The sequence below is a fragment of the Athene noctua genome, chromosome 16 (assembly GCF_965140245.1).
Source record: "Athene noctua chromosome 16, bAthNoc1.hap1.1, whole genome shotgun sequence".
Classification (NCBI taxonomy): Eukaryota; Metazoa; Chordata; class Aves; order Strigiformes; family Strigidae; genus Athene; species Athene noctua.
Genome location: NC_134052.1, coordinates 8464626 through 8483904, shown reverse-complemented (window position 1 = coordinate 8483904; position 19279 = coordinate 8464626). Strand labels below are relative to the sequence as shown.

The 19279-nt window shown below is 39.1% G+C and overlaps 1 protein-coding gene across 2 annotated transcripts in view; it reads right to left on the bottom strand.

The window, feature by feature from the left end:
* Positions 1–18921, bottom strand: part of PTPN1 (protein tyrosine phosphatase non-receptor type 1) — a 45284-nt gene extending 26363 nt beyond the window's left edge. For both annotated transcript variants that reach the window (XM_074920255.1, XM_074920256.1), the window contains exon 1: positions 18759–18921. In XM_074920255.1, the coding sequence (XP_074776356.1) occupies positions 18759–18920 (162 nt within the window). In that variant the 5' untranslated portion in view covers position 18921. The remainder of the gene's footprint in view (positions 1–18758) is intronic.
* Positions 18922–19279: the final 358 nt, after the last annotated feature.

Below are 19279 nucleotides of genomic sequence, written 5' to 3'. Positions count from 1 at the left end.
TTAGTATTGGATCTACTGTCACTGTTTAAGACACTCTGAATCAGTTGGGGAGACTATTATCATGCTCATCTAATGCACTGTACCAGAATTACTACAATTACCAAAGGACCCAGAGCATTCAAACACAGAACAAGCTCTGTGGTTTTGATGAGTAATATCACACTTTCCAAGTCTGAAAACAAGCAGTCCTACATATTTGAGGAGCTGAAGTTTGAGTCTTTCTACTAAGGCTTGATTAAGTTTTTTTAAAAAGAGACCTCATTTTAGATTAAAACATATACTTCACATTCACTGAGCTACAAACGAAACTTGTCTGTGGTATTTGTGTCCTTTCACCTTTTCCTGGAAAGTATGTTGACTAAAAGCCAAACAAACAGCACAGCACTTTAGCTGCTTAATAGACAAACACCACAGTCATTTTGCTCAGGACATTTAAAGAAACAAAATAAGATTACAAATGTTAGATTTTTTTTAAAAAAAATGTCAACATTTGTGCATATCTTATCAGTTTAAACATATACCATTGCAGAACTACCACTGCATAATTTTTAATTATTTTGTAGATGACATGAGTTAAAACACATCTAGATTACTAACTAGTATCTTAAAAATATTGGTCACATTAACAGAAGACTAGTCAAGTCCAGTATTCCCTATCTGCAGTGATATATGCTTATCAGTAACAAGCAGAACTTTTTAAAATAACAGAACTGTCCAAGAGAAAAGGGGAGGCTACAATTCCCAAGTGATCTTAATTTTGTCAAGGTTATTTTCAAATAAAGATATCATATGTAAGATAGAGATCTAATTGTCTAGCATACACCACAACTAGAAATCACCAAAGAAAAACAAAGTCAGCATTAGAGCAGTATTTCAGTAAGCCACTGCTCCAACTTTAAAAGATACAGTTCAGGCACACAGTGTGTTTCCACAACACAGCTCATACAAGAAGCTCACAGTCATTTTCCTGATGTGTTTATGAAATTATCCACAAAAGCATAACACAAATCAGAGCTTCCAAACACTGGGTGATTCCCCAGACATTCTAACTGGTATGAGACATGTATCATGTCCTCCAGGGAAAGACAATTTTGCCATGAAGCCAGAGTGCAGAATTGACAGCACAGACTATGAGCCCAGTACTAAACCAGAGGCCTGTCCTGGAAAAGGATCTTAGGGAAAACAACAAGGTGTTTATACAGCAGTCCCAAAACACCAACCACAAATAAGCTGGGAACACAACCTCACCAACTAATTAACTTCCCATTTTCTCCCTAATTGAAACTAATTAGGTAGCATCCATGAAGCACCAGGGATTTTAGTTAGGAGTAAGACCATGAAGTGGCCCTAAGGGACAGGTAAAGGATCTACACAGCACACAAGACCCTAGCAACACTTGTGATGTGGGTAAAATTGCCATCTACTACAAAGTCATCGTCTCTCCTAAATCCATCATTTTGCCTATCTAGTAAAGATAAATAAAAAATTACTTGCCAAGTTTTGGGGTATTTTATAGTTCTAATCCTCAATGGAATCCTAACAAGTCAGAGAAAGAAAAGTTGTTTTCTTAAACAGTCTCTAGCAGTTGTTTGGTTTTTTTTCCCCAGAGTGTTTGATTTTACAGCCATACATGTAGCACAAGGACAATTCCCTGGAAGGCATCTGATTCCTTGAATAAGATCACAAGGATTTTTAACCCTGGATTTGGCTTGTTCTGCAGCACCACTTTCTGTTGCAAATGGACAATGAACCATACATCTCTCTCTTGAATGGTGCCATATCTACATTCTAGTGGTGGTCACCCAGTTACTAGTAACAAAGACCACTGACAGTTTACAAACACTACTTTAAAACAGGAAATAAGATGACCACAGAAGTTTGGGTGGGTGCTCAAAATGAGTATTAAAGAATGAGAGGTGGCTACACAAAGACAATTTGATCAAAAGTTGAAAATTCACCAATCTCAGAGAAGACAGCACTAGATGTGCCTGAAAACAGAAAATCTGAGTTTTGAAAGGGCTCCAGAGTTCTTCTCATGTTTACTTATCAAGCTCTTTACAAATTCAACCACTTGATTTGGCACCTTACAACACAATAAATAATAAGGAAAGTAGGAGACTTCGTACACACTGAGATTTATCATCAATTCATTTTTGTTATGCTGTTAACATTAGAATTTGCATGCAAAGGGAAAAGATAGGCTGTATGTAAGAATATGCACACACATAATCCTTTGCAAGTTCATTAGAGATACAAAGCTACAAAAATATCCTTCCAGGACTTACAAAGGAAAATATCATACATTTTTTCACATCACTGCTATTGTCCTTTGGATGCCCTCATGTCAAGTTTGTTGTCATTGCTGGCATTACATTCCAAAATAAACATTTATGTCAACTTGGACTGCTAAACATTAAAGGGTTTCAATGAGAAAGAGGCCTTTATGCTAGACTAGTGATTTTCATCTACCCTATCTCTTCAGAATATTCAGTTGTAGTGCAAATGCACCAATTACGGAAGTCAACCATTGAAGACAGCCAGAAGACACCTCTTGGTTGCTATTAAGGATGCTACATGTTTTCTCCAAGCAGATTAGTTTTCATCCGCAATGCCCAAACTCATTAGGTTTCTAACTTAGGAGTCAATGTTTCTCACTACCATTTTAGGAATCCAATCACTTCGCTGTAATGCTCTCGGGTTGACAGCTGTGTTGGAACAACTATATATTTCTCCTTTCAGAAGGGAGGCTATTTCTCTGGGCAATTTTTTTAGACTCTTGTAGGAATGCTTTTGTCTTCCCTGGTCCCTAGAGGCAAGGGAAGAAAGTTTTAGATTAGCTCCCTTACCCCATCATTAGCACTATAGAAAAAAGAATTGTCATTGGAAGCGGACATCATTCAGAGCCATGGGACCCAGGCCTGGAAATCATGCATTTCCTTTACGTTTTTGCTGGGAAAGTCTTTCTAAATATAAAAGCACTTCTAGATTAATTGTCAGTGTCCTATTTTCCATGGTGACACAAAACCAGAAACAAAAGGATTATTACTTAGGAATCAGAACTTCTGGAGTTTGCCTAGTTTTTATTTTCTCGATTTGAGTTGGTCTGAAAGTCTCTTACCATCATGAAAAACAGAAGTGAAAACAGGGTTTTATGAAAACAGGATTAACTTGCAAGCATCATTTTCTACACCCAACACTGACTAAAACTAAACTCAGATCTTATCTACTGTAATTCAGAGGACAGAGTAAACAAGCTACTGGTGTTAACAGAAGCAAACGGGAATTAAAATAGTTTTTCTAAGACTTAATTCTTATCTGAAGTTAAACTAGTTATGTATGCCTTTAGAAAGCAGTCAGCTAAAGCAGTTTTAGGCACCAGCTTGCCATATGTTATGTTAAAATTAGACTGATTTTTTTTTTTTTTAAACAAGAAAATTTATGCATGAAGTATGTCTATTCCGTACACAGATTTTGAGGAATGCTTCTGCTCATCCAGTTATCTTTGCAGAAAGCACCAAATAAAGCTTACCAGAAAAAATAAACTAGATCAGAAGATAATTTTGAAGTTAATCTTGACAGTATCTCATAGAACTGTACACACTTTAGAGGAAGTAAGCTCCACCAGCATTGTTTTCCAAATTTTTATTAGTGCAGTTATTTCATAGTCTACAGAAGTACAGTTCACTGCAATGATTTTTAGATTTCAGAATAGATTTTATGGTAATTTTTACAGGACCTGTACAATGAACATACATCAAGGATCAACAGAAAAACATTTTGAATGCAAACAGCAGCATGCAAGAAATTCTTGTATAATGGAGAAAGACAACTTTCTTGGAGGGCAAGAAAATGGGGAATATGTACGCTAGACAGACTATATGTAAACAGCTTACAGAAAACAGTTACTTCATTCCAGGGCTCATGTCTCTTCCTCTGAGAATGCTTTTAGTTTGAATTCATACAAGTCACAGACATGATTTTAGCATAACACAGCCCAAAAAGACAACTGAGGTGTTTTGTTGTGTCTGTATATTCACAATTTGTTCAATTTTAAAAGTAATGTACCAGTTGCACTAAAATTGTTTATTGTACCTAGTTTGTCAGTGTGATAAACACACATTAATAATATAATTTTTTAAAGTAATAACATGGGTTCCATTGAGAACTGGAGACATTATAAACTGGCTAAAAATAGTAATTTGAATTCCTAGCTTAGTCAGCTTGGCAGAAACAGCTGTGTTCACTGTACCCTCTAATTAGTTTGCATATTATAAGAGTTCCAAAGGTTATTTCCCTCTCAGAAATCTACTAAATCAGCCTTCACAGCACAATACTGTTACCATATCAAATGCAACAGCAACAAATTTATTCAGACTTTAGAGACTTACCACTATTTTTTCTGTAATGTTTCATTTATAAAGGCATATATTCTTATTTGATAAGGTAAAGGCAATCTCCTCTCTATCTGGAGCATTCAGAAGAGCCTGTCTTGAAAGGAAAAGAAAAGGTCCAGTTCATAGCTGCTTGCTTATGAACATGTACTCCTTGTTTAAAGAGCTCTGAACTCTAGTTTCAGTAATCAATTCACAAAAGTGTTCACAGAGCTCCTGTATCTATCCAGCAGCAAAAGCATGAAACAGATAGACTTGAACACACTTCTCAAACACAACACACCAAACTGCCATGAAGGTTTTTTGCGAGTCCTCTGTGTTTTAGAAATAGTGACCTGGAGGTTGCTATTTCAGAGACATTTTTGTTTAGATGATGGAAGAAATGCATTAGAAAGCAAAGTCTTTTTTTTTTTTTTTTTTTTTTTTTAAGCCAAACTGTACATTTAATACTGTATCTTGGCAACACAGCCCAAGTTTCTGCTACTTAATCTTCTTGGATACATAACATTGCACAGGTGAGACTTTCAAAATGCTGACTGTCCCACCAACAGCCAAAAGATCATTGGATTTACATGGCAGAAGTTGTGGCAAGCCAATGTGGAACATGCTTGAATATAAACTAACAGTCAGATTTTAAAATTAAAACATGGGTGGATCTACATGTACCAGATTCTTACTCTGCATAAACAAGTATATCAGTGATGAAGAATGAAAGAGGAGGAGAAGCAACATGCCTTATCACAGTGCAGTTAAAATTGGCATTCACAAATAAGTCATATTTAAGACATCACATTTTCGGTTTAAATATGTAAGTTATTTTATTAGTATTTTTATAAACAGAACAGGTAAAAGAATAATTTATTGAAATATATTTCAAGTGGTGAAAGCATATTTTAAAATCTACTTTTTTCAGAGTCAGCTATGAAAAACTACCACAACATAAAAATCTGTGATAAACCTTTAAAAGAACAAGCAAAGTAATACCAGTAAATGTTTAATATGAAAAAGAAAGGACTCAGTTCTAATGCAAGTAGACTCTGTCCATTACTTTGAAACACTAGCAACTGCAGTCATTTAAATGTTTTTTTCCTCTCACAGCTAAGGGGTGTCACTCTGCATAAATTTCATTCACATTGGGTACTCCAGTAATCTAAAAACTAAATATATTCCAATATATTTGCAAATGTGAAGGGAATAAAGTCACATCATGTCTACAATGTGGCACATAGTCAGACCATGTCAGTATTACTTTTGTTTTTAGAATACTATGGGATGGGCAACAGCCATATTTCCAACTTTCTACCAATTCCATCAAAATTCTCCAAGTTATGAGTTCGTATGTAGAGGAAGTACTAAAACACACAAGAAAGGAAGTGGCAGGAATTGTTAAATAGGAAGTTGTGAACTCTGCGTTACCTATTTAAAAAAAAAAAGAAAAAAAGAAAAAAGGTATCTACATCTTATTTAGTGGTAAACTTCGTTTCCTTAAAGATGTTTGTACCACATGTTGCTTTACCAGCTTTCTTGAGATGCAATTTTTAAGTTAAAAATGTGAGGGTGATTACTAGATTTATTTCCACCAAGAAACCCTGTTCATTTAGAATGATGAACCAAAAGTTACAACAGGTACTTGCTTCATAATGTTAGTTTCCCTCCTGCATTCTGTTTCTTCGCTACAAATTAGGGTATAATACAAAATCCCAGCAAATTCTATGGTGTAAGAATGCTTTGCCCTCTTGACCACTAGTAAGAACGCAGGTAAAGGAACTAAAGATTCATTCTGCCAAAGCATACTCATTACACTATTACTAAAAGCTTTTTACCATTTCTAACACAAAGAGATTCAAGTGTAAAGAGAATGTACAATTACCAGGATTGCACAAACCACATTCATGCCTCTGCGTGCAGAGAATGGCCAAACTCGAGCTTTGCTCCTACAACAACACCAGCAAACAGTCATGCTTTTAGTAGTTATATTTTTCAGCATACTGCCCAAATCTGTATTTGGGAACTTTAAGTAGCTGTAACTGCTTAACTACCATCCCCAGAAATTAGTTTAAGAAAGGATACTTGTAGCTTAAGACTTTTGGACTGAAATCTGAAGAAACACACTGGATTACAAATTCACACGAACAGTTGGGATCTGTTTAATATGGCTGTTGCTGTTATAATCACAGATGCCCACTTCACTGTACTTATAATATTCAAATTTGGAAAGGAAAATTTTAGAGATGATTAAAAGCATACTGAATTCACTGAATGGTGCAACCTACAGGTTGCCAAGCTACTGCAATGCACACAAAAACCTGATGAGAACAAACAGTACTGCTGAAAACAGATGTTAGATAAAGCAGAATTAGGATAATCCTGTTTTCTCTCATGACTGTCTAATATGTGTTTAGAAACCAATCTAAGCTAAACTAGTTTAATATTGAAGTTTACAGCTTTCTAAACCTCAGCTCAGAGTCTATGGACCAAATACAGTTTTGGGGCTAAGTCAAACACTGAAGCCATTTCCCCCATCCCCACAGACAGAAGCTTACACATTTGTTTACCTGACTATATGACTGTCAGGTCACGTAAGGGCTGAACAGCCACGTGACAGATGCACAAGCATGTTGTCTGATGATGGGGACAGAACAGACTGTTCAGCCTTCACATGGCTCCAGGACAGAATGGTTGGGCACCTCTGTTCTACACCAAGGTTTAACAGAAGAAGTTGCACTTAAAGCTGAATGTTTACGCAACTACTTCCAGAGTAGTAAACCATTCTAAGAAAAAAAAAAAAAAACAAAACAAAACAGAGAAAAATCAATACTTTTGGGGGGAAGAGAAACTTAACCCTTAAACGCTGACAGCAGTGATGTACATTTACTGAACTGACATTTGGGGAAGGTCAGTTACTTAGATCTGGGGCAGGTTTCTGAGTACTTTGCTTTACTAGCTGACCTTCACACACAAATAACAACAAACATTGTCTTTAGTCACAGTGGGTATCAATATTGCATTTTACTTATCATAAGCAGTTCCCAGTGTGTGTTAGCATTTAGTTCTCACATAGCAAAGGTGAATAAAAGTACATCTTCAGAAAAGACAATGTGTAAGAAAATCTACCTATGCCCAATGAGCTTGAGAACTTCCCGTGGAAAGATACAATCCATCCCTCAACTCAAAAGCAGCCATATCTTAAGTGGTAACAATTATTGTATATTATTTCTGCACATTGCAAACCAATACTTCAAGACACTTACAGAACCAATCCTGTGTTACTAAAGATTGTTTTAACTGTCACTGCAGTGAGAGTTTTCACGTCCAGCTGTGCAGGTCATCTCCCCATCTGAAAGCAACTGAGGCTTTGAAAAACAAATGTCAGTGTTAAACAGGCACATCACATAACCAAGATAAGCTTTCACAGACGTCTTAATGCAGGATAGATTAGCACTCTGCACACCAGTACATGAAAAAGACTGCAAAACTTGACAAGGTAGGCCTTCAAAGTACTATTTAACCCTCCCCACGCTAATGAAAGAGATTTGTAAGTTGCATGGATCAGATGAGCTAAAGAATTTTGCCACTTCATGCATCTAGTAATAATGCTAGTTTAAAATAACTCACTCTGAGAACACCAATTGGTTTAGCAAAGACAAGCAAACATTTTGACTTCTGCCTCTATACTGACAGCATCCTCTGCAAATGCTCGACTCCTATCACTTCCTATTCTCCTCTTTCAGAGCCCAGACACAGGGCTGGACCTCACGCACCACACCCACAGCACCACTAGACCCTTTGCTCATCATGTTCCACTTCCTGGCAGCCAGAGCCGGTTATCAGTCTTGACTAAACATGCTTTATAATTTGGTGGCTATCTCAAACCCTCATTTGCAGTCTTAGCACATATCTGGAAGAGCTACAGGGTGGGGGGGAAGTATAGAATGCAGTAACTTCCAAACATCTTTAAATAACTCTTCACCCCTATCACAACCCTTTCCATTCCCCTGCCCCCAAGACCGTTAGACTGAAGGCTTCTGAGCACTGATCCGACAAATAAAGGCTATTGACTATTAGAATCACACACAAGTGCCTCCTCTTAACAGTGCTGAGGGCAAAGCATTTTTACTAGAAGATTGGATTATTTTTCTCTAAGTATTCCAGAATAGAATTTGGCATATAGAGAGGCAGTTCTATATGGGGAACACACTGTTAGCAAAGACTTTAGTACAAGAAAACCCTAAAGATGTAGACATTACATGAAAACAATAAATGTTTGAGTGCTTGCTCCTAAATAGGTAGCAATATTAACTTATTTAGCTACTCTTAAAAAGATAACAAGCCTCTAACAGTTACCCCAAATCCCCACTTCGTGTGGTAAAGAACTTAGCAGACACAACAACAAATAAGGAATTTCCTGCTGTCAATCAGTCACAGAAAAATAGTCTGTATGCTGGACTGCATAAAGCAATTCAGTAAAGCCTGGCACAATGGACTCGCTCCTAACAGAGTTTCTGAATGGTAAGCTTTACACAAACTACAAACAAGAAATCCATGAAGTCTTTCTGCTGTGCCTGCTTCTTGACAAGCTTTAAAAAGACTTGTAAGATTAGACCTCTTCACTAATGCTCTCATGTTGGCTAATAAATCCAGTAACTTAGCAGCTGTAAAGATTTTACATATTTTCAACCTCCTGTTCCAGTCTTTCACCTCTACTGAAAAGAAGACGAGTCTGGTGGACACAGAACAAGCTCCAGCACCTGAGGGTATCCCCCTAAAACCAGCCCTGTCCAGAGAGGACAGCTGACTGCCTCGAGGTTTTGAACCTCAGGCCGCTTAGATGGTCCCTTTGACTCACCAAAAACTACCTGTGTTCACCACCCAGCTTTGCCTCTGCGTGCCTCTGCCAACCAAAGCCAGACTGCCACAAGCTCCTTCACAGTTTAGCTGTCTGTTCATAGGTGTCAGTTAGAGTGATTATTATAGAAGAATTAAAAGCAATTGCTATCAAAAGGGAATTTATTAATGAGCCACCTATGTAATACCGCTCACTGGCAAATCAAACAATTGACACCCCCAACTCAATACTGCATTTTTCAGCACACTACCAATTCAACCACAGCTAATGTTATAACATGCAAGGATAAAAAGGGTGGGTTTGTTGGTTCACAACATGTTGTCCTTCACATATTTACTATACTAGTTTTGAAACAGTACAAGGGCAGATCTGCTCTGGTCACGAAACACTTCAGGCCAATTCTGAGAAGATATCAATACTGGGAATGAAAACACTGTACAAGTTGAAACCAGATTCTTGCCCATGTCATCCTACAGACACTGCCAAGCACTGTGCACTTCTAGGTAGCAAACTGAGAGTTAATTTTGAAAATCCTCTGTTGTCAAGTTTAAGATACAAGTGACAATGTTGCTTTCCAATTTAATTAAATTGTAAAGGGAATAAACAAAAACATTTTCTGGAGTTGGATAGCTGTCCACTCCCCCATCTTTTGGTGGTTAAAACACTCCCCATTTTTCTTCCATTTCTGGAACTATTCAGAAAATTTCTAAAATGTGTGTATATATATTTTGGCTATTTAATAATCTATGTAGTATTTTTCCAGTTCTTGCTCCAATGACCCATCCTCTCCTCTCCAGAAGAAGTTCCTCTTACTAAAACCTTACTAAAAACTGTCACAGTTCTGTTTTTCCAGTAGCCCCCATCTTTAGCCATTTATGCCTGCACAACACAGAACAAGGATGTACAATTCTACACAAGGATGGCAGAGTTTTATTCCTATTTCAAGCAGCTGCAATGACTGTACAGAAACAGTGGAAAAAACAGGCCCTACACAGTATAATGGAATCAAGATCTTCTGAACTAGTATGGGTTATTTTTCCTGTCAGAAAAAGGAAGTATACTCTTCCTTAGTCGAAAATGCATTTTTAAAATAGATTTCACATTTTACTTCCTGTGATCACATTATAAGGTCACACTGTTTATGCTACTGTAACCTGTTACTCTGGGATTAGAAATGATATAAACAAGCAATTCTCATTCAAATGTGCACAAGGGAAGAAGGTTATGAGAACATTCCTCTTTATGTGTAGACTACTTGTTCTTGTTCCAAATAAATATAAAAAAATCTGAGAAACAGAGTGTCTTTTGTAGAACGGCTCACAGCATCAAGTACTTGATGAATCAAGCACTTCACAGAAGCAGCATAAAATTCTGGGAACTTGAGATAGAAGAAAAAGCACCTGAAAGATCACAAATAGAACAGCTACTTTAAACTCAAAATACTGCTATTTAGTAACAGTTTTAACAAGCAACTATTTTAGTCCAAAAAGTATAGCAAGCTTTCTTCCCAGAGGGGAGAGTTTCCTCTCTGCCTGCAGCAAGATCTGCATAGTTCCACACTTGCCACTGGAAGAGCATGGCAGTTTTTCTATAACTGTCAATACTGCCAGAATGCAAAACTTGCTTTGTTGTTGCTTTATTTCCTATTTTTACTAGTGTCGAAACTGTTTTAACCTTATTCTAAGTACAGGAAAGAGACTGCACCACACGATTCAAATCTGATTCAACAATCTCTTTAACAGTTGGTGAGACAAGTAACTTTTCCTCGTCACTGATGTCTTCAAGATCAGTGCTGAAGGTGACTTTTTACCCCTTGAACCACATGTTCCCAAAGCATCCACAAACAACCAAGAGCTGAGACAACTATGAAACTACTTAAAGGCCTGGATCCTAACACAGTAGGAAACAAGATGTCCTATATACAAAATAGAAGCTTCAGTCCCCAACAATGGAAACAGGCCTCTAATGTATCAGTATGCTACTTAACTAAATCCAGTATGAGATTAATGCTGAATTCAGTGGAAAGGTTTTTTTATATCGCTACTTTCTTTCGTGAAAGATATGCCCAACTAGGAAACAGGACTGTCCAAATATTTTTCATCCAGTGGTTAATAAATCAGCAGCTAAATAAGGTACATGTTCAGTATCAGCGATACAAAAAAAAAAAAAATCTGCTTTATAGTATAATTTATTATGCCAACAAGGACAGGTAGGAGACAGCAAGACAGTATAGGTTGAAAACAAATACCACCCGAAAAAAAAAAAAAAAAAGCACACACACAGTTTGGGAGGAATCACATCTGACTTAGTGTCGATGATAAATATTTTGAGTTGAAAAATATAGAGACTCTAGCTGCAACTGTTAAAAACACAGATATCTCAAGTAAGCTGGCTGTATTTATGCTGCTTTCACAAGTAGTTGCCCTTTACCGACTTGTTACTCCACTACTTATGAATGCAAAACCAGTAATTTATGGAAATTATGTGTTTATCAGTCCATATTGTAGGATAAAGTATTGTGCAAGGTGAAAACATATGGAAACAGAATCTACAGAATTAGAAAGAAGAAAAAAATTAATTAAAAACCTTTCCAAAAGTTTTATATTGTGCTGGCTCATTTTCCTTCCCAACAAGGATGTTACATTTTTACTACTGTCCTACGAACCTTTTTTCTTAAATGTAAAAAGCACAAACCCAACTTGAAAGTAGATCAGCTATCACTATTAGCAGAATCACATGAATTTCCAAGAATCACTTTTATCACTTTTTCTTAGTATAATATGACAGGCAAGCTGTTGAATGCTAGCTGTGTTTTGCGTGGGTGAGAGAAAAAGCACATCTAAATTCACAGGGTTGGGTAGAAAATGAATTGGCATTTGTACTACATGATCTACAAAGTGAACACACAAAGGCATTCTGATGCTGTATCATAGTGCCTCTCCCAGCCAAACCAGCAAGGGCATGTCTACTGGCACCAGAAAGATAAACAAAAAAATGTTTCTTGTGCAAATCAACATGAAACAAGTTGACCAATGACTAAAAAAAATAAATCTCTCAATGGTAAGTGCTGTAAACATCAAAGCTTACAGATCGGATCAAGTTCATGTTATTAATTATGAACACTGCAGAGACTCAGTTTCTACATTTTCATAAATTTGCTTTTAGAAAAAAATGCACACATTGTTCACTAGGGCTGCTTTCCTCTGACAGTGATGCTGTACACACTTTTGGAGAGGTGCAGATACACATGCCCCAGTCTAATAGTTATAGTCTAGTCTAATATTTTAAAAATAACAAAGTTTTAAATTTATGTAAATCTGTAAAATGTCTGAACACTGACAGCACTTCAGATCAGCACTGAAGATGATGCAAAACCTTAGGCAATCCCCTAATGTTTGTCTTGTATCTCAGTTTATACTCTTCTTTTTCCAAATCCAGAAATAAGCAGAATTAAGTAAACTTTAATATGAAATCCTGCACTCAGGAATATTAAGGGACTGGGATGGTTTTGTTTGTTTTGTTAATGTGTTAGGTTTATGGCACACTATTCAAGTTTTTAATCAATTCACTGTTAATAAACCTGCTACTCGACTCACATTTTGAAAAACTTTCAGTCTATGGAGAGAACTTCCTTCCACTGCTCGACAACAGGCCTCTGTTTTAAGAGAACAAAATTACATGACGGACTATGGTCACAGGAGAAAATCCTCCTATGGTGCTGAACTGCCTCAAACATGACAGGAGCTGAGCTTCTTGTCACACAGTGCTAACCTAATTTGCAGGCACTTAAAAAACCCCAAGCACACAAAACCTAAAGCCATACTAGAAAACTTCTTAATTTTATCAGTAACAGAATATTGATACTGCATGTCTGGATTTGGTTCCTTCCTTCTGTGTTACAAAAGGCATGAAAGTAATTTTCTTTTTTTTTTAAAAAAGCTCTCTAACACGTTACTGAATATAAATCTCATTTTGCATATGGTGAGACTAAAGAGAAAAATAGTTTATATGACTATGGGAAAACAAATTCAGTGGCATATCTGGTGACTGAAACAACCCACCCAATTCTCACATTCACTGGAGCACAAGCAATAGCATGACTTCAAGCTTTTAGCCCTTTTTATAGATTTTTTCTTTTGTTTGTAAACTCTCTTTCCTCCTCCATTTTCTTTCAATTAAAAGATGTACACTTTGATTCATACATGAATTGTGAATTTTAAGAAATCGGTTAGTATCCTCAGATATTTAATAAGGCTAAATTCACAATCCAAATAGATTATTATGTCATGCTAGTGACACTGATCTAAAACCTGAGAACTCATACATTTACAAGAAAGCAGCAGTGATATTTCAGTGTAAATCACAGCTTAGAAAGTCTCAGGTAAGGAGAACCCTTGGAGAAAGCCCATTTGCAAAGCAAGTATTACAAGAGATTTCATTTTAATGTTTAGTTAACTGTAGAAATGAACTGTTAATTCAAACCTACTCAGAATATTTAGAAAGTTATTTTAGTTTCAAAAATACTTGGTCGTCTACTAACACATTTTATTCTCTACTTACAAGGGCTATTTCTATTTGAATTTAACATCATTTGGCATGTGGCCAACACTGCATTCTCCTTAACTGTCCATTTCCTTCTATATATGTACCCTTACAGCAGACAGAGAGAATAAATAACATGTGGAAGAACACACTAAAACCATAAAAACCTTCTGAAGCACTGAGAAGCAGGTGTAGTACTGTCTGCATGTTGTATGATTTCTAGATATTTAGCAATTGATGTCCCCTCAGCCATATCAGGCTCCATTTTTCAGTGTTCTACTTATAGCAATACTACCACAGAAGATTCAAGTACTTCAATTTTAAACTCTGAAACCCAAGCAAAATAAGCAAAACTAAGCAGCTTAGTAGCTCCATATAATGGGACTTGCACAATCTCACATTTGCCATCAGCAGACACGATCAGTCTTGATCCGGAAAATTGAGTATAACTAACTGGTGCAGCAGAGTACCCTGAAACATTCTCAGTAGCACAAAACATACTGTCACTTGCAATTAACTGTAAACTCTGTTTTTCATGGAGAGGATACTGACTTTGCAAGCCACAGAGACTTAGCTACTTCACTGTTGTTAGCCTCTCCCACACTTGCATCAAGATTCAGTGGCTGTATATAGCTCTGGAAAACATGCAATATCTTTAGCTGTACTGAAGGAAAAAAGAGACTCCCTGCAACTATCAGTTCTAAACTAGCTTTCCATAATCAGAGCCAATTAAGCTAAGCCTCGAATGAATCAACATAGCATGAATTAAGAAGTGGCAACGCATGCATGCAGAGACCTGCACTTTCAAGTAGCAAGAACTGGCAGAATAAAGCTCAAAGATGAATTTATCATAAGTCATGCTCATGCAACAATTTATCTGCTGCAAAGAAGTTTAAAGTTTTTTAGCACCAGAGCAAAAGAGTAACCCAAATGCTTGCAGACTGCAGCAGCACAACGTCTGAACTCTCACTGCAGTTTATAAACCGAAAACACTAGTAGAACTTCCTGTTCATTGACTTTAAATACACAACACAACCACACCATTCTAAGTCTACAGGGTCAACCATTTCGCAGTTTACTTTCAACATTAAAATCTACATATTCTAGAAATACTCTTCCAGAGACAATGAATACATAAAAAACTTCCCATGCCTTTTCTCTCTTGACAGATACACAAAATGCCCACGATAGCTTTCTACCTTCCTCCCCAAATCTGAGTAAAGCTTAATAACTTTCATATTTGTAGTATTTTAGTTTAGCTTACAGAGGTTTGGGGGAAAAAAAAAGTAATATTCACATTAATGTTAGTTTAAAATACCCTCAAAAATTAATAAACTGAGAACAGTTGCATGTCTCTTACAGGCCTCAAACCAAACTGTAACTACACTTCAGCTTTCCAGGGCACACACAGCAGTGTAGTGAGTTGTGTTTTCAGTATACTTACTTCCAAACATACTTGAAAATCTAGCCTCTATCCAGTTCTTATTTTATATTCTACTGACTGTAACAATTAGAAGAGAGTACACAGTTTAATTTGACTACCTTCACATGGAAAACTCTGTATAAGCTGTCCCCATAGATGTTTCTGTAAAACCAGTGTCATCTCTGCCTCCACCCATATCACAGGGGATCCCTAGTCAAATGGTAGATCAGTAAATAATTCAGAGGTATCTTTACTGTAACTGATAAGCACATCAAAGTTAGTAACATTAGCCAAGATACTAAAGTCAGCATATCTAGTTTATACAAACACAAGAAGCAACTCTACCTGTGTTTGTGGGTTGTGTTTTTAAGATATCTCATTTTATCACCATGTGTAAGAAGTCAGAAACTAAAATACCTCCCAAAATTCTGAAAGACTTTAGCATATAAAATTTCTATGAAAATCTGATATTGCACTCACTGTGAGCAAATGCACATTCAATGTTCCTTTGATACTCTGGACAAGTACCTGTATCATCTTCTCCCCTGCACTCACAGCAAGCCTAAACTGTGCTTTTCTTAGCTTTGGGCTATTGCTTTTTTGTTGTGACATCTCCGCAGTGAATGCTTTTCATTCCCATTGATACTTTGAATGATATTTATGCAGGGTGCGTATCATTCACTTACCCTTAAGAGTTTGTTTTCTGCTGCATACATTTACCACAGTTCTTGCATTGCAAAGCTCACACTTATGCTGTCCATTTCCCTTTAACTTAGCGTTTTATGGCAGAGGACTTCAATTCGAATGGGCATTTCTTATGCTTAGATCAGGTCTCATTTTATTAGTCATCTTCTAAGTGTGTTTCTCTACAATACAAGTAACAGCCAGAACCAGACCAGTCCTTTTTATCTATTGGGTCTCTGAACAGCCTTTACAAGATCTCATGGCTCATCATTCCTGTAGCAAGTACATCTTCATGAAAGTAAGGGACAGTGATGGGCATTAAAAAAAACCAAAACCAACAAAAACCCCAACAAAGGATGGAGAACTTCAAGTGCTCACCCTGTTTTGACCAGCTGCAGCAGAGAATAGTTATACTACACATGCTGTGCCCAGGACATGATAGTCAAAAAATCACCTTCATGAGGTCTTCTTTTTGAAGTGCCTTTGTTCCCATTCTGTGATTACTTAGTTAAAAAAAAAAAAAAAACTAAATTTTATTCTTTCACAACTGTACTATTATCATAGTTGAACATAGCTTCCCCTTGTCCAAAAAAAAAAGAAACTCAGACAATTTTAACCCTTCGAAGTCATGTGGCACCCAGACAAGTCTCCTTGTAGCCATCCTTCTGATTAGCTTCACCTCCCTGTAGCATTCATAATTCTTCCCCTAGATGCCCTGCAGTTCTGTATCTCTAGATAATAGATTTAGCCAAGAAACAAGAGGAAGTGACCATTAGTAAACTGCATTATGTTTCACCAGGAATACCTGTGGACAATTTTGAATTTTAGCAGTTATAATCATAACACCTAGGTACTAGAAGACTAGTACTTGTACCTAGTAATTGTACTAGGTACAATTAACTTGGAGGAAAACATTCTTCTGCACCAATAACATATATTATTCTACTTATTCCAGTCTTCAGGCAAAGATTGGTATTTGTAGAAAAAATGCGTTGTTAATGTCACAGGCCAGACATCAAAAGCACAGATTATAGTGAAGTACATTGTTCTTCCAGATGTGTCATTTTCAACAGCTGATATTTAAAAGCAGGATGCAGTTGAGAAATTGAGTTACATGACATAAATGCACATGCTTACTAATCAACCTTAAGGAAAAAAAAAAAAGAAAAAGCTCACATCTCGTGCCTGTCAATAGTTGGATGCAAATCAAAGAATCACTTTATGCGTTTGATGTTTTCGGTGGCTTTTTTTTTTGAGTTGAATTTTAGTCCTCAATCAAATGTCGTGCTGTGCCAGTCTGAGCAGGCTACTGAGTCACATCATTCAAAGAAAGTAGGACAAAAATATCACTGAATGCTGATCCCCCATTGAAAATATGCCACAGTCCCTCATTCTCCTTATACATTCTCCTTATACATTTCACTTCTGTAATTAAATAGTACCAGTAGAAATATACCACCTCCATCACAGAGCTACATTACTCGAAATCATTTCCTGAGCACTAAGCCTGCAACATACCAAATCGTCAAGAACGGTTTAGCAAAAACATAACGTCATATACGCACATGACTTTCAACTGATACAGTCAGAAAGCACTGAAACTCTGCAGGAAATTAAATACTCTAACAAAAAATGGACCCTCTGAAAACCACACTCCAAATTTCATGCTTATGCTCTAATTACCAAACAACTGGAGATGTTTGCAAGCTACTACTTTTAAAACCTGCCTGCTGTGATTCTGAAACCGGAGTTTATTTATTTCACTTTTGTAAACCTCCACTCCTCCTTTTAAATGTCTATTGCCAGAGAGTTTCATAGTGAAAGGGGAGCAAAGCCCAGCTTCTCTGTTGCAAATATGAACTCATTAGTTTATGCAATATACCTGCTTAAACATTCAAATGGATTTTACAGTAACGCTGCCTGAGCTGACTGAACACATCCGCCCAACCATTCATGTACCTCATCTTCTCTTAAGCTTCATTTTGGATAAGTGTGCAAAGAACTTTTTCAAGAGAAAATCCCTAATTTCTGTTCCTTGTAGGTGTGAGGCTGGGTCCAGTCGGCCAAGATTCTTACAAGCATTCATATTTGCCACGCAGGTTTTTTAAAATGTCACAAGAAATCTAAATGCAGTAAACGAAATAAAAAAAAATAGTACCAGAGAACTGCACAAGCGTTACTAACAAGCTGTTTTCAGGCTTGGTTCTAATATTAAAGTGACCGAAAAGCTAGGTGCATGCAGTGCTGCCCATCACTGTTTCTCTGTAAGAAAATAAAAAAAAAAAACACGAAACAAAAGACAAAGAAGAGACTTAGATTTACTCCCTGAAGGTTAGGAAGGGGCCAGTTCTAATCAGTCACTGAGAGTTCGGGTCCCCGTCGGCTCCCGGGGGAGCTGGCAGAGGAAGCTCCTTCCAGGCGCGGGGCAGCGGCGCGGGGCCGGGCAGCGCGGCGGGAGGCCCCGGCCCGCCGGAGCCCCGCGGCACAGCCGTGCCGCTGCGGGGGGTAGCGGCGCCCCGCGCTCCCCGCCCCCGAGGGGCGAAGGAGGTGAGGGGGGCTTTGCTGCGGAGGGAAGGGGTGCTCCCGCTGCCTCCCAGCGCCGGGGGAAAGGAGAAGGCGGGCAGAGCGGAGCGGCCGGGCAGCCCGCAGCTTGTTGCGGGAGGGGAGCGCGGAGCGGGAAGCTCCGACCCCGGGAGAGGGGAGGCGGAGGGCAGCGCTCCCCCCGCAGGGCCCTGGGCAGCTGGGGCGCACACACGCCGCGGGGCTGGGAGCGGGGGGGAGCAGAATCAGGCGGCAGCGGAGAGGGGGTGAGGGAAGGAGCGCTCAGCGCCGGGGCTGGCGGGGCAGAGCCGAGCCGAGCCGTGCCCCTCACCTGGTAGATGGCGGCCCAGCTGGCGGCCTGGTCGAGCCGGTGGAACTCCTTCTCGATCTCCATGGTGGGGGCGCCGCGCCCGGCCTGGCCCCCCGGCGCCGCTCCCGCCCGCCGCTCCGGCAGCTCCGGCTGCTCCCGAGGCCGCGGCTCCCCGCTCTGCATGTCACCCCTCCCTCCACCCCGCCGGAACTACGCACCCGCCCCGGCGACGCGACGTCCGGGGCGGCCGCGGGGCCTGCGGGGCGGCGGAGAGGCGGCGGCCTGCGGCGGGGCTGTGCCGGGCGCTGCCCGCTCGCCTCAGGCCGGGGAGGCAGCGCCGTCCTCCCGCCGGGGCGCGGCTGCCCCTCGGCCCGCTCAGCCGGCAGAGAGCCGCCGTGGGCCGCAAACGGGGCGGGCTCGGGGGCCGCCAGCCCCGCCGTCCCGGCCGGGGCCGCGCTGACAGGTAGGGCGGCCCCGGCAGGGCGAGGGGCCGCAGGCGGCAGCGGGGGGTCCCGGCACACAGAGACCGAGCCCCTGGTTGT